Raw genomic sequence first — 19,558 nt, 5'->3', positions numbered from 1 at the left:
ATATTTTAATAACTCTGAGAGCAAATATGAACTATATTGATTTTCAAAATAGCACGATGCAAATCATGTAGAAGCTGAGCGAATAACAGATAGCCACGTCTTAAAATGAACACCTTCTAATAATCATATATTACTATAACATTTCAGCACTGCTCACATATTAAGATGAGCACTAACTATATTTCTTGAAAAGGCGTCGATATATATATTAGCCTCGTGATTAATTGCACCTGATCCGTTGAAGCTTGCCTTTGTCTAAATATACACAGGTTGAGTTTCCCGGCTAACCCATTACAGACGTGAGGTAATCACAGTAGCAACTTGCATGAGTGACCCCCCTTGGCTTTCAGCTCCTCCCCAAGCCCAGGCCAAGAATTTGCCAAGTGTACGTGTGTATTTCTGTAAGCGTGCATCTGGCGCTGGTGCGGCTGGTGAATGAACGCATGTGTGTATCATGTTTGCGTGTGTGAGGGTGTGTTAATAAATAAGTTGAAAGAGGAGTTTTTCTAAGGTCAGCAACGCGAGTCAGCAGGTCCTTCGGATCGTATCGTTGCGGTGCCAGTGACTCTGCTCAAAATGAAATAGGTGGCATTTGAGCCAGTCTGACGTATGCCCTTTAACGCTGGTGATGACAGCTTCTCAGGCTGGAATGAGTCTATAGCGGTGGAGTTATATCTGGGAAGCTTTATGGTAACTCTGAAGACTTATACAACAATCCCAAGTACAGATAGAGAATGAGGGGGCTGTCAAGAGCCCATTTAGGTTCAATTTGAGCCAAATTGACATAAAGTCAATCATTTTTACAGGTCTGATGAACATCAGATGAATTTTTGACAGCACAATCCATCTTTACTCAAACTTCTTTAGTCATCCGTCCTAGGCGTTTGACCTTCACCACATAGAAATGTGTGAGTTATTAGTGTGACAGTAGAAGGTGGCTTTCTTTTTCCTCCATGCAAAGTGGAAAGTTTCTGTGAGATATGCAACTTTAAGGCATGTCAGTGAGAGCTGGATTTATGACATCACATGTACCAGTGACAGTGGGTGACTGGCACAGGCGTGTTGTGGATATATGGGGACATATTCATCTTCAGCGGGGAGGGAGGAGTAGGTGCGATTTTAAGATTACGAAAGTAAGAAAATTACAAAAGTAATATAAATGCGCTGTATAACAACTGCTACAGCAGCAGGTAGTGATGTTTATTAACAACTCAGATGCAACCCCTATTTAGGGTTTATACTACTTTAAATACGCAAGAGGCCTTCTCGATGTCGCCTACAAGGCAAAGTCGTCTTGAATTTTGCCCAAGACTCCTACTGGAATTCTGATCAAGTGATAATGGCTATTCTTAGTCAAAAACTGATACAGTAGGGTAAACTACGTGCAGCTTACAGCATACATTTTGGTCTTCACTCATCAGCCAATGTATATGGCAAAGATGTGAGGACCATGCGCAGCTGCATCTAATTAATAGTGTGAAAGTTTTTGCCTAATAGCACCTAAGCTGTGTTTATACCATTCCCATTACCCACTCTGCAAGTGAGGAAAGTACGTAGTCCCCTCACTCCGAGGTGTCTGTACCCAGGGCTTCCACTTTAGAAAGAGGATACCCCACTCAAGCTGTTTGCCAGTTCCTGCATTTTGATAGCCACCACTTTTAGACTGCAGTCATCTGAAGTTGATGTTCCTGTTTTTGCTGATAGGTAATGAAGCATGCAGCAAGACTTGAAACTGGATGCCTCAAATCCAGAGGGCAGGGTTCTTTGGAATTACCTCTGCATGTCCCATCCCACACCTACCTCGGATTATCATTTCACTTCTTGATCAAGCCTTTCCCTTTTTTAGCAGGCAGTGTCGTCCAAAATCCAGGCTGAGGTGGGGGGTGGGTGGGGTGGGGTAGGCAACTCCAGGCGGATCAGTTCACAGGAGAACCACACGTGGGGTATTAATCAAAGATGACTTCAAAGGTCTCAAATTACAATTTTCTTTATTGGTAACTTTATGTTTATATCATCCTCCCCTCAGACTCCTCTTTCTTGGCACTGGGAGCTCCTGTTAGCTGCTGTTTGTATATGTTTGTGTGCACGTTCTCATCATGTTGAGCACAGCCAGAGTGTTTCAATGCATCACACAGGACCTGATTTATCTGCAGTATCTGAAGCAAACTGATTTGCATTTGTAAAGATCTGCTGTTTTCCCTGCTTTAAAATCAATTTGGGGGCTAGGCTGGGCAACAGCTTTCATTTTATACTACACTACTGTAGACTTAAAATACATAAAATAATACTTCATATATGCTTAAGATGGACAGACTGCCAGCAATGCAAACAGACTCCCCCAGAGTGTCTATGTGTATATATAGTAACATTTAACTTCTAAACCCTCATCAGGCAAATGGTTAATGACAAAGAGAAGACCTCTTATACAGGAAGCTTAAGTCATACAGACACCCACATTCTGCAGGTGCTTCACAAGGTGAGACTGAACTTTCTTGTGAGACTGTTTACAAAATTACTATAATTTAGTGAACTAACTAATAGAACAATATACAGCTTTTACTACTACTGCCTACTTTTGCCTAAGTCACCTTCATGCTTAGAAAACAGCTCGGACTCATCAGGGGACCTTTTGATGTGTACTTTGGTGTCTGGCACTTGGAAGTAGATCCTTTGTGTTATGTTTACATACACTGCTAAGATGGTGAAAGGTTGCTTAACAGGGGGACTGAATATGAACATATACACAGTTACCAGTTGGGGGTTCTGTGACTGATAGAGATAGAATAATGAGAGGAAGAGAGAGAGTATTGTGGTATGTAATGGATGGCTAGCTACTGCTGAATACACGTTCCACTATAAACCAAGCTCCATCTCCGTTCTTCTGTCGAATACACCACACTTTGGATTTTGTGGGCTGAGGGCACCAGGCCTCTGAATCCCGCAGAAGCTCAATCAGATTAGGATGTGAACTCTAGCTATTCTTGAGCTGTCTCCTCGATGTGGCTGTTCTGCTGGGTCCTTGTTATCAGGGAGCACCGCAGCCATCAGGAGAAGGGCTTGATTTGCAGAGATGCTTGGATAGATGGTATCTGTCAAATTGAAATATGCATGCCAAGGTCTCTTAACAGAACACCACCTTGCTATGAAAAGATCAATATTATTTGCATCACTTGTCAGTGGTTTAAATGTTTTGGGTGTAACTGAATCAAGAAAATAAGCATCATTAGGTTTTAATACCCCTTTTTGTCATGCTGCTCTGGTCACAAGTTGTTTTGGTGTCCTGTCAAGACCAAAGCAAGACCATGCTCAGAGTTTTGCTGAGGGTTGACCCCAAAATCTTCACATTTTCAATCTTCACATTACCTGCCGTGTTACAGTGTGTGCTGCACTGTCAAAGGGCTGCTGGACTCTGATATTAGGTCAGCCTGGAATCATCTGCATACAAGTTGTTGCCATGTGGCAGATAGTCTCCACCAGCCCACACCATGGAAATCTTGTGTTTTCTCTAAAACAAATGAAGCATTACTTCAATGTGTTCATAAACAGGGTCACCTTAAAGCAGAGGGGCTGATCTCCCTCTCTGCTTTCACTTAGCTTTCTGTTATTTGTTTTAAGATGATGCAGGGTGCTTGATGGTCCTATTGTATTTCTGCAAAGCAGCTTCTGAGCCCAGTGGATCTTTGGGTTACTCACATAACCGATGGAGAACTGGTTTTGTGATGACATCACATGCTGAGCTGTCCTGGGGTGCTTTGCAGTTTGTTGCACTTTGTATTCCAACTAAGAGTCAGTCAGCATGCTAAGAAAATAAACGCACAGCATGGTATATTTAACAGCCTCTCTTTTGAAGAGCCACCACTGCATAGTTCGGCTATTGTAAACACAGCACAATAACCTCTGTAAACCCTGTCATATTAAGAATTTACACTCGTGTTTGTGTCTGTATAGATGCTGTATTTTCATCTTTCAGCAGTGCTGTAATTGAATCCCGCTCACAGAGCAGCCCTCCGCAGTGAACCTTAGAGACTCCTATAAATAAACTGACAACTCTCCTTCAACACTTGCCTATATGGCATATGGAATGATTAGCTCATGGCTGGAGCCCTCTGATCTTACAGTGTGTAGCCACAACTATTTTCTGTCAGCTATTTGCATTGCTTAACTCGTGGATTGCATCAAGAATGGGGTCTCTGAGGAATTCATAAAATGTAGCTGTGTTGCTGTGTGTGTTGGCCAAACATTAACTTATTATGTGTAACATGATATTGTATTAACAGGATAATTTGTTACAAGAAATGTTTATAAGAGGACTTATTAAGATTGGTCAGTATAACTGTATAAATTGTTGTTTTGATCATTAAAAAGTGCAGTGAAATCTGCATCGATGGCAGCAATAGATAAAACAGATGCATTTAATCCCTTTGATTTTTGCGCTGTCCTGTAAAGACTTTGCTATGACATGTTCTTAATACTAATCTTGTCACCTCTACACTGTGGCAGAGGATCTTTTGGCATTTTTCACCTGTGTTAAGGAAAGTCTTACATGGATCAAGAAAAAGGATGGGCCAGCTAAGCTGCCTGCTCTATCCTCTGAACACCTTGCCATCACCGTGACGGAGACAGTGGTCACCTTTAGGTGCCTGTAGTAGAATAGCTCCAGCTCCAGTCCCTGCTTTCTTTTCAACTTTCTCATGTGCATGAAAACAACATGGAGCTTTCATGTCAGCTGTAATGGGTAAACACTCTTTACCCATTCTGAATGAGGCCATTTGTGTTGGATTTAAGACTTTTTTTAGCGCATTGTTAGTACTTATTTTAACATCATTTTCGACATTGCTGTTGATTCCTTCATCGACCACAGGTGTTATAGGTCACCAGTTCTAATGTAGGTATGATGCAGCACAAAACACTGGAGCTGGTAACCCAGTGCACCAGCATTTTTATTCAATAGGAGTATTTTTAGTTTCAAGCACACTGTACAAAAATATGACGCACAACTCTTGTTATGCATTTTACTTTTCATTTATTCAACATTAAGTGAAGTATTAATTTGAGGTAAGCCTTAAACTAACTGTTAGTTTTGATTCTTTGCTGTTAGATGATTTTATTTTGTTGAGCAGTTAATAAAGCTGCTATTTTGACTTGAGTTCAGTTCATTTGCCCTGTTTTAACTGCTCAGTGTTAGTTCATTTTGTACATGTTACGGTTCTGGGTCAGTTTCTACCCAGTATTTTGAGTTTATTATGTTTTGGTTTAATTTTGCATCAGGAATTGTTCTCTTGTTTGTGTTCTCATGCTTTGTGTGGGTTTAGTTCCATGTGTTTTTTTCTGTCTGTCGCTCAGTGTCGAGTCTGCGTCTTTGTGTAGTGTTCTTGTTTCCTGTTTTATTGTGAAGGTCTGCATCTCATGTGAGTGTGTGTGTGTGTTCAGTTTTACCTCTGTGTCGTCTTGTTGATTACTCCCAGCTGTGTTCCCCACCTGTGTGTAATCGCCCTGTGTTTCTCTGTGTGTATTTAAGTCGCGTCTTCTGTGTTTGTAGTTGCTGGTCCGTCTGTGTATCCACCCTGCTTCATCTGTGTGTTTCCCTGCTGTCAACCGTCATCTTTTTCCGCCCACTCTCATTCATGTCCAGGTTCGTGTTCTGTAGTCAGTTTGTTCCCAGTTTAGTTTAGTCTTTGCTCCGTTTGCCGTTTGTCCATTTCATTTTTGTGTTTAATAAACCACCCTCACACCTGTACAAGTGCCTGCGTTTGGATCCTCCTTTATTTTCCACACGGCTCATCTCACTCGCTGTGACAGTATATTTTTGCATTTTGGGGGTAAATAAAATGCACTTTTTCAAAATACCCACCGTGTCCTCGTGTCTAACCATCTCAGTCCCTCACAGTATACATATTATAAGTAAGTGTGTGTGTGTGTGTGTGTGTGTGTGTGTGTGTGTGATGCAACGTCTGGGCTTCAACTGAGGCCACAACTCAGCATGAGTAAAACTGCATTATAAGGGATGAAAGAACGATGAAGAGGAAAGTCATACAACACTTGCTGGAAGCCAACTACACACTACTGGGGCACTTATTCTGTCAGTAAGCAAACTGAACTGCTAATACAAAGTAAAACACCACACTAACAAAACATGCAAACAAATGATATCACCAGCACAAGTGAGCAAACTCCCAGGACAACAACCGCTCATGTGACCTGGGTGCAGCCACCTATCAGGGTATGGCACTGACAACCCAAATACAGAGGCAAAATAAGTGAAAGCAAGCTTTAGCTGCTGATGAAAAGTTCAAAGGTAACGAAAAGAGAAGTATGAAAACACAGGCAGCCAAAGACACCAGGAGTACACACTGAGTAAATCTTACAAGGAAGGGGACACATCCAGGAACATACACAGATCCTCTGCCAGAGAGGAGACAGGACTATATTTAAACTGACGACTGTCTGGGGACTGACAAACAGGAGAGGAATGAGATGAAGGTAAAAGTGACACAGAGGTGAGATAATCACAAAACAGGAAGTAAAACAAGACAAGAATGCAAAGAAAGCTTTAAAGAAAAATGGGAAATAAACAAAAAACATCACTAGAAATAGGATTATCATTAAACACACAGACAGGGTAGAAGTTCTTAGTAGTCTTCACAAGGGGTAACACGGGAAGATATCACATCAAAACTGCAAAAACTAAACAACACAGTAAAAACCTAATTACCACAGCAGCAATAACAACAACTACAGTGAATTAAACTGATTTCAAAATAAAATAAAACTTCCATACAACAGGACCTCTGTGACCGGAGGAGTCGTCCCCTGCTGGCCATTAGAGAGGAATTTTAAAGTTGCCTCGTATTTACTTAGTTTTTCATACCTCTGAGCTACATCCATGTTTTCTTAATAGTTTTTGATCTATCCTCATACTTAAAACACACAAATAGCTCTGATCGTATTGGCTATTGTTCCACAAAGGACCAACCAATCGGCTACGACTGCACAACTTATAGCCTGGCAAGCTATTTAATAACCAGACATTGTTACCTATAGTTTTTTCCCTGCTAAATTGTATTAGCATCCTCTAGCTTTGCCACAATAAAGTTATTTTGACAAATGCCATCAGAACAAGTTCTTTATCACTAATCTTCCTCTGAAAACAGTACATTTGTTTTTGCTACACTGAAACACTCTGCGTGCATTCTTTATTGTCTCACCACATACAGCATAGGGACTGACTACTAGCCTTACTGGTCAGTACAAGTCAGGCCAGCTGTACGGTAAAGAGAAGGCCAAAAGTCAGGGGGCAAGCTGACAGAGGGAGGGGCTGGTTGTCTCCTATTACTTGCTGCCAGAACTCAGCCAGCCTCATTATAACTTCTCTCACTCTGCTTTCTGTTTAACCACAACACCTGATACACAGTCATCATCTTACACCCTCCACAAACTTTAGGCCTGTCTCATCAAAGAGTGTGAACATAGATGTGGGCTTTTATCTGGGACCTGTGATCTTTTTGTGAAAGAGAAATATCAACCGCTGTTGGCGGTGCTGCCATGTGGTTAATCAGCAGCTCTTGAAGGGTTGAGCTCATTTTTAAATGAACATTATTGGTAAGGTTTGATTGTGCAGTTAGGATGTGGTTAAACCCCCAGTAAACAGCTGATCGCATCACCTTATATCATGGAGTCACTGCCCTCAGACAATCACAAAACAGCATTAAGAGAAATATCAAATACAAAATCACGCTTACGTGAACTCTCCAGTGTGAGAGTTTGGACCCGAGGCTTTCGAGATGTCACTTTTGATGGCTCAATTGAATTGTGTGAAGGTGAAAGCTGCGGCTGACCTCTGGGTTCTTCATTACATGTAATGTAGTGTAATACTACTGGATCATATAGTCCATATTTAATAGCCATTAGATGCCAAAGTAGCAAAATTTACTGAATGATTTATGGCTGTTTGGAAGAATAGCTGCTCTGTGAATGGAAACCAGATTTGTGGCAGGGTGGGTGGGGGGTGGAGGTATGTGCACACATGTGTAGAGAGTAACAGGAAGCAGACCAGCTTTCTCAAATAAATCATTAAATAATTAAATTTCAAGTTTCTCTCCAAGCAATATTCTACTTTCTGTGTACTTTATGACAAAAAAAAATGAGTATCAATATCAGCTGGTTTCTAGTGAGTCTCCCACCCTGTCAATGAACTCAGTGCCCACCATCTTTGACTGCAGCCTCTGGTGGTAACCTTAATCACACACGAGCTAGTTCTACACCTGCTACAGGTTCTGATTAGAGTGGCCCTCCACCTCAAAGCTGGTCATCAGAGCCGAACAAGGACTACAAATTCCACTTTTTTTCCAGATGGATGAGACTGGAGTGCTTTGAACCACAGGATGAGATCCTCTCTGAATGATATGGAGTACTGTCACAACAGCAACCTGAACACTGCAGCGTGTTTTATGAGGCTTGTTATTATATTCCTAGAAACAGAAGCAAATATTTAAGAGAAACACTGCGGCAAAACAAAAGAAAAAGCAAACTGTGTGCAATCAGTGTCCTGACCTTTTATCCATCCGTTTATTTACTGTTAAAAACATAAAACTACAGAATAATTGAGGTCATCATATTAGTTTTATTCTGAAATTTTAGTGTGTAAGTAGTGAAGGTAACAGTGAAAGATTGTGTACAAAGTTTCTCTTAAAAAAAAGTGAAGGAAAAAATCCAAACAGGGATACAAAAACATTCAAGCTTCATGATGTATTAAGTCTGAAAAACCTCTACATATTTTTACATTTACACCACAAATACAGACGGTTTCTCTAGTGATTGTGATCTCATGATTCTTCTGAATGTGTTTCTGTTAAAACAGATAAATTGTAATCAGATCTGTATTAATCCTCAAACACATTTCAACATGATGGGGAAAGAAAATTGACCCCCCCGATGGTGATGGGAAATCACAGTCATTTGTAAAAATAAAGTAGGATATTGTTTCAAAGACAAATCGTCATTAAGATAGCGATACAGAAACTGATTCCTCCTGCTTTTTAAGGCACATAGCAGATGTGTCACGCCTGAAAATAGACTTTTGATGTCTACTTACTTCTATATTTAAAGCGCACACTTGGAATGGGAAACTGAAATAATCACAAATGTCAACAACAGCAACAACTAAAAAAAATGGCAGACACAGCAGAAATTTTGATTTGTACAAACAGTAACTGTAACAAAAAGGTGTCTTCAGCTCACAAACAAATCAGCTGACTCTAAAGGCTGTCTGTGGTAACACTGGTGACCTGCGGCTGCACCCTGTTCCTGTTACAGCTGAAGAGCCAGGCTGCCCTCCTGTGGCGGTAGCGCTTAGACAGCAGCACATAGAGCACTGGGTTGACACAGGGGTGCAGGTATTGGAGCACAGTACAGATAAAGTGGAATATATCCCAAGCCGCTCTGTGGCGATACAGCCCCAGGTACACACACAGCTCCAGCACATAACTAGGCAGCCAGCACACTGAGAAGGTAGCTGCAGCCAAGAAAACCATGACAGAGGCTCTGCGGGTGTTTTTGGCACTGGACACTGACATTACGGGACTCTTGTGGAGAAACAGAGCCAGACGGACATAGTTGAATGCAATGACTAGCATCGGAATAAAGTAGTAAAGTACAAACTGGCTTAGGACCACTTGGTAGTGGTGCTCATGAATGGTTGGAAGGCAGAAGGTGAAGTTCGTCAGGTTTGGGCCCATGCTCTTTTTGGTAGCAAACATTCGCAGAGGCAGGCTAATAAAGAAGCTGAGGGCCCAGACTAAGACAAACATAAGAATGACCAGATCCATGGTGGGAGGCTGGTACGGGTTGGTGATGATCATGGCTCGGGTCATGGACACAGCGCATAGCGAATAGGTGCTAGCTGCCAGACTGAAGGCTAGCAGGAACTGGTAAACCTTGCAGGAGATGTCACCAAGAGGCCAGGAGTGACTTACAGCAGAGTGCAGTGTGAAAGGGATGAGCAGGAGAGTTAGGAAGTCAGCCAGAGTCATGCTGAACAGAAGGATATCGAGCCGGTTCTTACGCAGTGTGTTGTACTTGGCAAACAAAGAGAAGACCAGCAGGTTGGCACACAGCCCAATGCCCAGGATCACACCACAGGTACAGGCAAAGATTAACCCATAGGTGTTGGGAAAAGCCATGTTGTCATCGGAGTGACATCATCTGTCAGAAAAGAATGACATTTGGATTTTGAGATTTGGGTTAAAAAAGAACAATAAATTAATTAGGGAAATAAAATCCCGATTAATGACTCAACAAACTGAAGTCCTGTTTATATCACATTTACTCTGCTTAATGTTAACACACAAGTGACAGCTTCATCACATGGCACCTGTAAGGCTTGTGTAGACCTACGTGTCACAGTAAATGACACATATATACCAAAACACATATATGATGCAAGGCAGAGTAAATGTACTGATCAACACTTTTGTTTACTGACAAGCCAAATTTATTTCAATATCACTTTAAGACAACGCTGAAAGCTACTAAATATCTACATTTACACTAAATATAGTGTTAAACAAATTAATATGGTTTAACTCAGACGTCATAGCACTGGAAAGAGACATCAGGTTAATCATTTTTTACTTACCATTGTTGTACCTCCATTATTAGCTCATGTCCACAAGTGAACTAACCTCATTATGTAAAATGAAACATTTGCTGGTTTGTATCCCGTTAAAACAAACTGTGAGATGTGAGAGCCTCTAAGGACTCATTACAAAGTGTGATCGCTGAATGTGAAGGCAAGAAAGGCAAACATTACTTGGGCCAGATTGATTCTGGTTGACTAGGTTTAAAGAGAAATGGACTCTGGTCACTCTGGGAGAGATCAGTGATATACAGTGCATACGTGTTTTGTTAGCATTCATGTTTCTTAGTTTTGTTATATGATGTTTGAAGCTCTGTAGTCTAGCAGTACATGAATAGACAACACTGGCCTATTTAGGGACATAAAAGGTGCTTTGTAAAAGGTCTGGTCTGGCAATTAATCATCAAAGCTAACTAGGCACCTATGTAAACCTGAGCAGATGATAAACACACTGATAAATGTGAATGCCCTATAAGATGTGTGGCAACAGCAGCAATGAGCATTGCAAAAGTAAACAGTAGCAGTTTTTCTTTAACCTCTAATCAAACAAAAGTGTTGATCATTTCACTAATGTGATATTTGCAGTACGATAGTGATAAGTTTTACTTGAGGGAAAGATTTCTTTTGCATTTAAAACATGAAAATGAAAGAAAACGGGGCTACTGCAGTAGGCCTACCCTTGATGGTAGGCCTACTGCAGGAGTTCACAACCAATTCACTGTATTTATATGAAATGTTTAATGTCTGAGTGCGTATGCCCTGTGAGCCAAACACTTCCTGTCAGAAGTCTATTTAGAACTAGAAACGTCTGTTCTTGAACACAAGCAACAGAATGAAAGCTTTTCGAAGATTTGGCAGTTCAAGCTGATATTGTGCCAATTTCACTGTTTTATGTTTGAATGTGATATCTTAGCCCTGAGATGTTTTTCTTGAGATTTTCTTATTATTCATCACAAATGTTCACTTGGACTCAAGGATGAACTGATTAGATTTTATTTTTACTTCATAAAACAAGTTCTTATTCTAATTCTTACAAAAATTTTACACAAATTTCTAATAGGATAAAATGATAAAATAATAATGTTTTAAAACCAAAAGGTCAAAGTTCACCTTCACTACCCCATAAAACACTCCACCACAACTAAGGAACAGAGGGAAAGATGGATTTATGTTATCTATGTTTCGTAAGTAGGCGCAGCAGCGACCTGTCTTTGATGGTAAATGGCCTGCATTTGTATAGCGCTTTTCTAGTCCATAGGACCCCAAAGCGCTTCACACTACATTCAGTCATTCACCCATAGGCAATAGCAAGCTACATTGTAGCCACAGCTGCCCTGGGACGCACTGACAGAGGCGAGGCTGCCGGACACAGGCGCCACCGGGCCCTCTGACCACCACCAGTAGGCAAACATGGGGTTAGTATCTTGCCCAAGGATATTTGGCATGCAGCCAGGATGCAGCCTGGGATCGAACCACCGACCTTCTGATTATTGGCTGACCTGCTCTGCCACCTGAGCTACAGCCACCCCGATAGCAACAAACTAGCATTAGCTTCACAAGCTTTTCACCAGTACTTACCTGCAGTGTGCATTTGGTTATATGTGTGGACCAAAGAGAGGGAGCAAAATACTGACAACTCTACATCAAATGTAACCTGAGAGAATATAAAGATAAATGCATGAATATAAATGTGCTTACCTCTCTCTTTACCACTAGTCTTTGGTGTATTATAAACCATCTTTTGCTCGTATTGTGTTTTTTTGATGTTTTGTTTTTGTTTTCTCTTGTTTTGTTGTTTTTCTAATCCCATAATATGGCCAGTGAGCGATGTCAAAAAAAACCCCACCTAGCTCATTGATTATGTTCTCTGTTCTTTCACGTCTATAGATATTAATTTTTCTCTGCACTGTTTGATTTCTTCAGTGTGAGCTGCAGGCTCCTAACGGTGGCTTTATCAGGCTTTCCACAGCTTTTATGACTCATTTTAGCTAATGGTGTACACTGCTGCTCTTAGTTCAGGATAGCTGACGTCGATGCATCTGCTAACCCCTCCATTATCGGTGTCTGTATCTTACGTTCAGTGGCTGTTAAAGTGCCACGTGTTCTCAAGTGGAACATTAACAGCTTCATTGTGTTCTGTTCATGCCGAAAGTCAACAACACTGTTTTTCACGCTGCTACCTTCAGCAAACATTTTAAACGTCTGTTTTGACCCAAATGTTACACTTACTATTATTCGTACTATTTTATCTTGATAATAATACAGCATTTGTAACTATTTTTCAAAGACTTTGAGGGAAAACTTACTATGAGCACTATAATAACAATATAATATAATAATTAATCAGTTATTGGATAAACGTTTTTTCAGACAATGTTGTAATCTTATATGATTCACAGAATTCATGGAATATGTTTCTATTCTGAAGTGCTGGTTAAAATAAAAAAAGCAACTTGGTAGTGATCTCAAAGGCAACACACGGTCACAATAGGCTCTTAAAAATTGCATTTTCTAGCTCAGATTAGTTATTGATGATGCAAATAATCCCTTGTGTTGTCAGAAAATGTATATATTGCATACATACATCTGTAGGATATAAAAGAGTACTGAACGCCAAGTTTACTTATAATGGGTTGGATCCCCTTTTGCTCTCAGAACTGCCTTAACTTTTTATGTTAAAGATGCTCCTCAGGAATTTTGGTCCACGTTGACATGACAACATCACACAATCGCTGCAGATTGGTGATGTGAATCTCCTGTTTCATCACATGCCAAAGGTGGTCCAGCAGGTAGAGATCTGGTGACTGTGGAGGCTGGTGAGTGCAGTGAACTAATGATCACATTCAAGAAACCAGTTTAAGATGATCTGAGCAAGTTATCCTGCTGGGAACAACCATTAGAAGACGGGTACACTGTGAAAAAGCGATTACTGGGTAACATTACTCAGGCTGTGGGATACAAGTGATGCTCACTTCATTTCTAAGGGGCTCAAGTGTGACAAGACGATATCCCTAACACCATTATACCACCAGCAGCTGGAACCATTGATACCATTGATGGAGCCATGCTCTCATGTTGTTAATGCCAGATTCTAGTCCTACCATCCAAATGCTGCAGCAGAAACCTAGACTCATCAGACCAGGCAACATTTTTCAACTATTTTATTGTCTAGTTTTTGTGAAGTTGTGTAATTTCTATCCTTGGGTTTTTGCTCTTAGCACAGCACTTGGTGTGGGCTTCATCAAAGGTTGATTTGTGGTGCTGTGTGAGTGTATTTCCAATCTAACCATTCTCTGATCTCTGGCATCAAAAAGGCATTTCTTACCCAGAGAACTGCCACTCAGTGAGTATTTTCTCTTTTTTAGACTATTCTTTGTAAACCCAAGAGATGTTTGTGTTGGAAAATTCCAGTAGACCATCAGTTTTTGAAATATTCAGACCTGGCTATTTGGCACCAACAACTATGCCACGTTCGGAGTCACTTAAATCACCTTGCTTTCCCATTCTTAAACTTGAGCTTTAGCAGGTCATTCAGGTCATCGTGCCCATGGCTAAATACACAAGGTGTGACTGGTTTATTAGATAGTTGCATTTGTGAGTAGCTCAACATATCTACCTAACAAGTTGGCCATTGAGTTTAGGATTTCTAGGTGATACAGACGACACAGTTCACTGCATCATAATGTTGTAGTGTGACACCCACGAGGAGCTGGCAATGCCTGGTTAAAGGGGGATATTTTGCTGATAATCATATGATCAGGTCTGTGGTAAAAAACTAAAAATAAAATGTTTTTTTCAGGTTTTTTCTTAATTCATCCTCTCTAAAGACTTGAGCTGTGACTTGAACCATGGTTTTAGAGGATTATTAGTCTCTTAGTAATTTGCCATTTCTAAATTTTCTCTTATTTTCTACATTTGTATAATTTGAATAACAAATTCACAATTATCAGTGCCTTTATACGCTTCTTTTTCTCTTTTTTTTTTGTTTTTGCTTTATTTTGGTCTCACAGTCAAAAATTAAATATTAAAAATATTAAATGCTTTATTTTTAGAAGGAGTCCCAATTAATCAAATTGTTTGAATAATTTTTCTCAGCAAATCATTTTGGCTCTTTCTTAATGCCAGATTTTCCATTTGAGCTGCATATATCCTGGTAATAAAGACACAGAGAATAAAAAAATAGCTCTAAGGACTACATATTTAATGTTTGAATAACTGGAAAATTATACAGTATGCCCTCAGTGCACGTGCAGAACATTATCCAGTAGATGATTCTGGCTTAATGTAAAAGAAAAATCCAATGTTAAGTGATTGAAGTGGGTTTAATGAAGCGTACGCTGAGTTATCTAAGGTGTGAAAGGAAAGCAGGACCATCATAGAAAAAAAAATTACTAAACCATAATCTCAACCACAAAAGAACATATACAGGATATAGCTAAAGTGCATTATGGGATTTAGTCAGCAGCACTGAAATACATTCACAAAATAAATATACATTTTAAAGTACAATAAATTATGAACTGATGTATTCATTGACCAGTTTGTTGTGTGTAGGTCCGTAACGGTCAGCACTCAGAGCCAAACAAAAAGCAGGGTGCCCAGCATCGCATTATTTGTAGAAGTTATCATGTATAGGAAATAAATACTTCCTCCCGTGCTCTTGCATACATCTGAAACTACAAAACATATCACTGCTTGGAAGTATATCAGGGCTGCAGAGTTGTAAAGATTTTCCAAATAAATATGGACCTAAGCAGGTGTTATCATGAAACTAAAATGAAGTGTGAGATTTTTTTACAGCAAAAATACAAACAACAAAGCCAAATATTAATATACAAGCACAAACTCAGGGTTAAGATATAAAGTGACTGAGTCTGGCATCGTTAGTCTGTCAGGCATCAGTCAGCCTGCGTCAGTGTCTTAGTGCAGTACATAAAGGGTACTGTTTTTTTTTATTTTTTGCTTTTAGATAGCCATCCGTGGTGGCGCCTTTGTTAGAACAGACCGTGCTCGCCTCCTCTTCTTATCGTTTTCTCTACGCCGGCCCAGCCTCACCTTTTTTTTCCTCTTGGTGGCAACTTTAAGTGACTCCTTATAAGCCTGAGCTTTGTTGGTCTCCTGAGGGAGGTTAGGGCCCACTCTGTCCTGCCTGAACCTGTCAGAGAGATCTTTGGTGGCTCCCGAGGGCTTCTGGTGGTTTCCACTGAAGCTTTGGCTCGAGGTTCTGCTTTGTGCAGGTGGAGCACGATCATCAGCCGTGTGCACCTCCTCCAGCAGCTCGTGTAGCCACATGCGGCGCGTGTACTCATGTATGGTGCGGCCCTTATCATGCATCAGCTGGGCGTGGCCTACTGACCTCTTCCTTACAGCAAAAAAAAAAGTGCCAAAGTTAGATTAAATTGTATCAAAAACAAAGGTAGTAAAAAAGCCACATGGTGGACTATTAGAAATCCGTTTCAGTCTCTGATATCTCTTAGATTACTGCTGAACATTAATCCCAGAGGAATATATCATTTCCTCTGGGATTAATAAAGTGTCTGATTCTCAGTCAGTCATTTAAGAACTTTTTTTGTTCCAACTTTAAATTTTATTTGACATCTCAGTGTTAAGTTAATAGAAGAAGTGGTTGGCTATTATAAATTTTAGGTCAGGCTTTATGAAACCTCAATACAGTAGGTGGCAGCATAAACAAGTGTGAGAGCTGTCACTAATCTGAGTTTGATATGGACCTAAAACAGAGAAAACATCCCATGCCTTACTTTAAAATATTCAAACTGCAGAAAATCTCAAATATTTTTTTCTTAAATTGCTAGCTTTTCGAAATCTTGCATAGAATTTGTTTATTCGTTTTTTTAAAGGTATCACAAAGGTAACTCACATTCTGCTACTAAGTGCATCAACTGGTCTCCCATCGAGAGTCACCGGAGAGCACAGCAAGAACACAGCCAGACTCCACTGATGAAGCACGACTATAGAGCACATCCCTGAGGCAAAAACGTAAGCAACACAATGAATATCATCAGTCTCTCTAATGAGTAATGAATTAATCCTAAACTGTGTCTGTTTTTTCAGTAGAGTTCGTTTCATCTGAAAAATGACACACACAGCCTTTAAACAGTCCTCTAAAAATATAAACATTTAAACTTACTTTGTTTCCAGTGAAAATCCCCCCAAAAAACCGTAAGCTCTTAAGTGTTGATGTTCTTGCAAAAATGATTTCACAAAAAAGATGTGTGAAAATTAATGTGCCAAACACAGTTTGGCCCATTCAGAACTTGTGAGCAGATCCATTGGTGTAAATGTAGCCTAGGGAAATCCCCTCCGAGTCGACTCCATTAATTTGCCTCCCAACAGTGTGTGTTAAGCTATTTATAACTTCCCAGTGTCCAAATAAAAGTGGGATAAAGATAGAAAGAAGAGAAGCCCATCAGCTGCAGAGCCACAACTCTGCTCAGTCCTGCAGTAATCTCATGTGAAGTCGCACTGAAGCATCATCTGCGGTAGTCAGAGCTGCTGAGCCGAGCTGAGAGCTCTGTGTGTGAGCCTGTGTGAGTCCGTGTGAGAACAGGCACTGAGAGAAAGTCAAACTCCTCTTTGGGTGAAGATGCATGCGCTACCTCAGCCCCTACCCATTAAGTCCAGTGCTAACACCCTGCCCAACCTCCCAACCCTCACCTCACTCTCACTCCCCACCAACCCTTCACTCACACCTGCTGTGACATGAACGTGGCACTGATGCAAAGTCCAGTCATACAACAAACAGCGTACTGAAAAAAAACTAATGAATAAACATATATTTAGAGGAATTTCTATGGAATTTCGCCATACTTTCAAAATGCAGTCTACTAGTATATTTTCATTGGGTGCTCAGAAATGACAGGTGTGCACCAGTGTAGGTAATCACGAGTTACCAAGCAGAGAGTGAATGGTATAAGGGGAGGGGCAGGGTTACTCCAAAGTAAACAGCCAGGCCTAACCACTTTCCCAGGGGAGAATGACCATAACCTCAGAGAAACCCAACCCACAGCCTCTCACTGCAGACCATTCAGTTCACCTCCACTCTGCCTCTGCAAACCAGCTCACCACCAAATGGTTACAGTGGGTTCTGAGGTATCTTTCATATTCAGCTCATAATGAGACTACTGAGGTTTGCATTAAGGCAGCTGTATACAACCTGAGGTTCACTATGCATATTCAGGTGCTGAACCGAGTCTCGAGTGCCTAGTGATTTAATAAATGCACTTGTTAAAGGCTTGGCACTCTCACATAAGAGGTGCCTCTGTGACTAAAAGTGCATGTATTTTTAGTCTCACATTGACAGACAGTGCATCATGTCCCAAGTGTGGAAGTGCATGCAGCAAGAAGGAGTGTCTTTTTTAAATATAATGCATTGCTTATATTTGAACCTTTGTTTTTTGTTTTTTCTGAAAAGCCTGATGTACACAATCAGACACTTGCAGTGCTACTGTGAGCAATAAATTGTGCAGAAATACCAGATGTAGCAAAAATAATAAAAAATTAAAACTCAAATATACAAATTGACATTCAATCTTCAAGTGCCCCAAGTTTCAGTAACATTAGAGTTTCAAAATAATATGAATTTTCTAGCAATTATTTCATGGGTCAGGTTTTACAGTGTTAATTTGAACTACAACTCCTGTCACCATTTGAAAAGCTGGGCTAAAAAATAAGTGAAAATTACATTCATTTATAATTTACTAGACCAGTATGCAAACAAAGAAGTTTTTGGAATAGTTTCTTAATTTGATGATTTTTATATAATTGCACATCTCACAAAACAGATATATTTATGTTTTATCAAACATGCTACCAGTGCCACGCTAAAGTCCTAAATGCGGCACAGCTATTTGTATTGAGCTAAATAGAACTCTACTGTTTTTACAAGCTTTGTCACTTGTTTTTTATCTTTAATCATGCATGCTTTGTCTGGTATCTGTGACAGCAGGCTAATGTTTCTGTATGTTTATGACAAAGCACATCACTAGATGCTAGCAATAGAGTTAACATAGCATGGAGGAAGCTAAAAGCCAACGGTCCTCTAGTTTAAAGTTTGCACTGCTATGCCAACAACTTTTGTTTGATTGCAAATTTTTGACTTACCTGGAGTTTGCATGGCTCACTAGTTCAGATGGTGCTTTCCCTGTTGGCTTCTTTCATCCATGCTTACGTTTGTAACATTTCGTCAGGAAGATTTTATTACACATGTGACCATGTTTTGTTGTCACCTCAGTTAATATCCTATTGCCGGTTACTTATGAGCTCAACTCCACAAGATGAGGTGCACTCGCAGTAAAAGCATGTAAGTGAGAAACTACCATGACCATAAATGACTGCTGTATGCATAAAGACTCTCACACTAAGCTGAAATCAGACTAATGGAAAATAAATATTAATAAAAGTTGTTAAATAGGAAATCCATATTTAAATTTTTTATTAGACCCCTTGTCATAATGTAATTTTTGTCGTCTGCTTGCAGAGTGAAATAAAGCCTCTTGATTTATTAATCGAATCTGGAATCGGCATATTTTAGAAATCTATATACTGTTAGCATTTATCTAGTTTACTATTCATATTTTGTTCTTTCCTGTTTATATTATGCACACCTGTATTTTAAGCCTTTTAGTTTGTGTTCTCCTTACTGTTTTATAAAGTCTATTATTTGTACTTTGTTTCCTCAGTGTTCTTTTTGTTCAGCGAGTCTGTGTCTGTGTATAAAAGTTGTCCTTTGAGTTAGATTCAAGTTTACTTTGGTAGTTAGTTGTGTCCTGTGTTGAGTTTACTTCCTCCCCTCCCTCACTGTCTTGATTGTCTACAGCTATGTCTAGTTTGGTCCCCTCTATATTCTTGCTTTTTGGACTTTGTGTCTCTGAGTCTTGACCTGGGCTAATGAAAACGGTTGCTTTC

The 19,558-nt window shown here is 40.1% G+C and overlaps 2 protein-coding genes across 4 annotated transcripts; both read right to left on the bottom strand.

Annotated features, from left to right (window-relative positions):
* Nucleotides 1-8,997: 8,997 nt before the first annotated feature.
* LOC146569944 (galanin receptor 2a) lies at nucleotides 8,998-15,704 on the bottom strand. 2 transcript variants are annotated; one of them, XM_085281115.1, is made up of 2 exons: nucleotides 15,689-15,704; nucleotides 8,998-10,200 (listed from the first exon to the last, which is right to left on the bottom strand). In XM_085281115.1, exon 2 carries the CDS (start codon nucleotides 10,176-10,178, stop codon nucleotides 9,255-9,257), a length of 924 nt encoding a protein of 307 aa, XP_085137241.1. In that variant the 5' UTR covers nucleotides 10,179-10,200; nucleotides 15,689-15,704; the 3' UTR covers nucleotides 8,998-9,254. The 2 variants fall into 2 exon arrangements, with proteins under 2 accessions (XP_085137241.1, XP_085137240.1); XM_085281114.1 differs by lacking the exon at nucleotides 15,689-15,704 and adding an exon at nucleotides 10,634-10,767.
* LOC146569943 (parathyroid hormone-related protein-like) lies at nucleotides 14,843-17,138 on the bottom strand. 2 transcript variants are annotated; one of them, XM_085281116.1, is made up of 3 exons: nucleotides 16,782-17,138; nucleotides 16,512-16,617; nucleotides 14,843-15,995 (listed from the first exon to the last, which is right to left on the bottom strand). In XM_085281116.1, the coding sequence occupies exons 2-3, from the start codon at nucleotides 16,613-16,615 to the stop codon at nucleotides 15,599-15,601; spliced, it is 501 nt and encodes a 166-aa protein (XP_085137242.1). In that variant the 5' UTR covers nucleotides 16,616-16,617; nucleotides 16,782-17,138; the 3' UTR covers nucleotides 14,843-15,598. The 2 variants fall into 2 exon arrangements, with proteins under 2 accessions (XP_085137242.1, XP_085137243.1); XM_085281117.1 differs by lacking the exon at nucleotides 16,782-17,138 and having other exon boundaries at nucleotides 16,512-16,666.
* Nucleotides 17,139-19,558: the final 2,420 nt, after the last annotated feature.

The sequence above is a fragment of the Mchenga conophoros genome, linkage group LG7 (assembly GCF_057382185.1).
Source record: "Mchenga conophoros isolate Kocher_MC1m ecotype Shallow Benthic linkage group LG7, M_conophoros_male_GT1.1, whole genome shotgun sequence".
Lineage (NCBI taxonomy): Eukaryota > Metazoa > Chordata > Actinopteri > Cichliformes > Cichlidae > Mchenga > Mchenga conophoros.
This window is presented reverse-complemented; position numbering and strand designations above follow the sequence as displayed.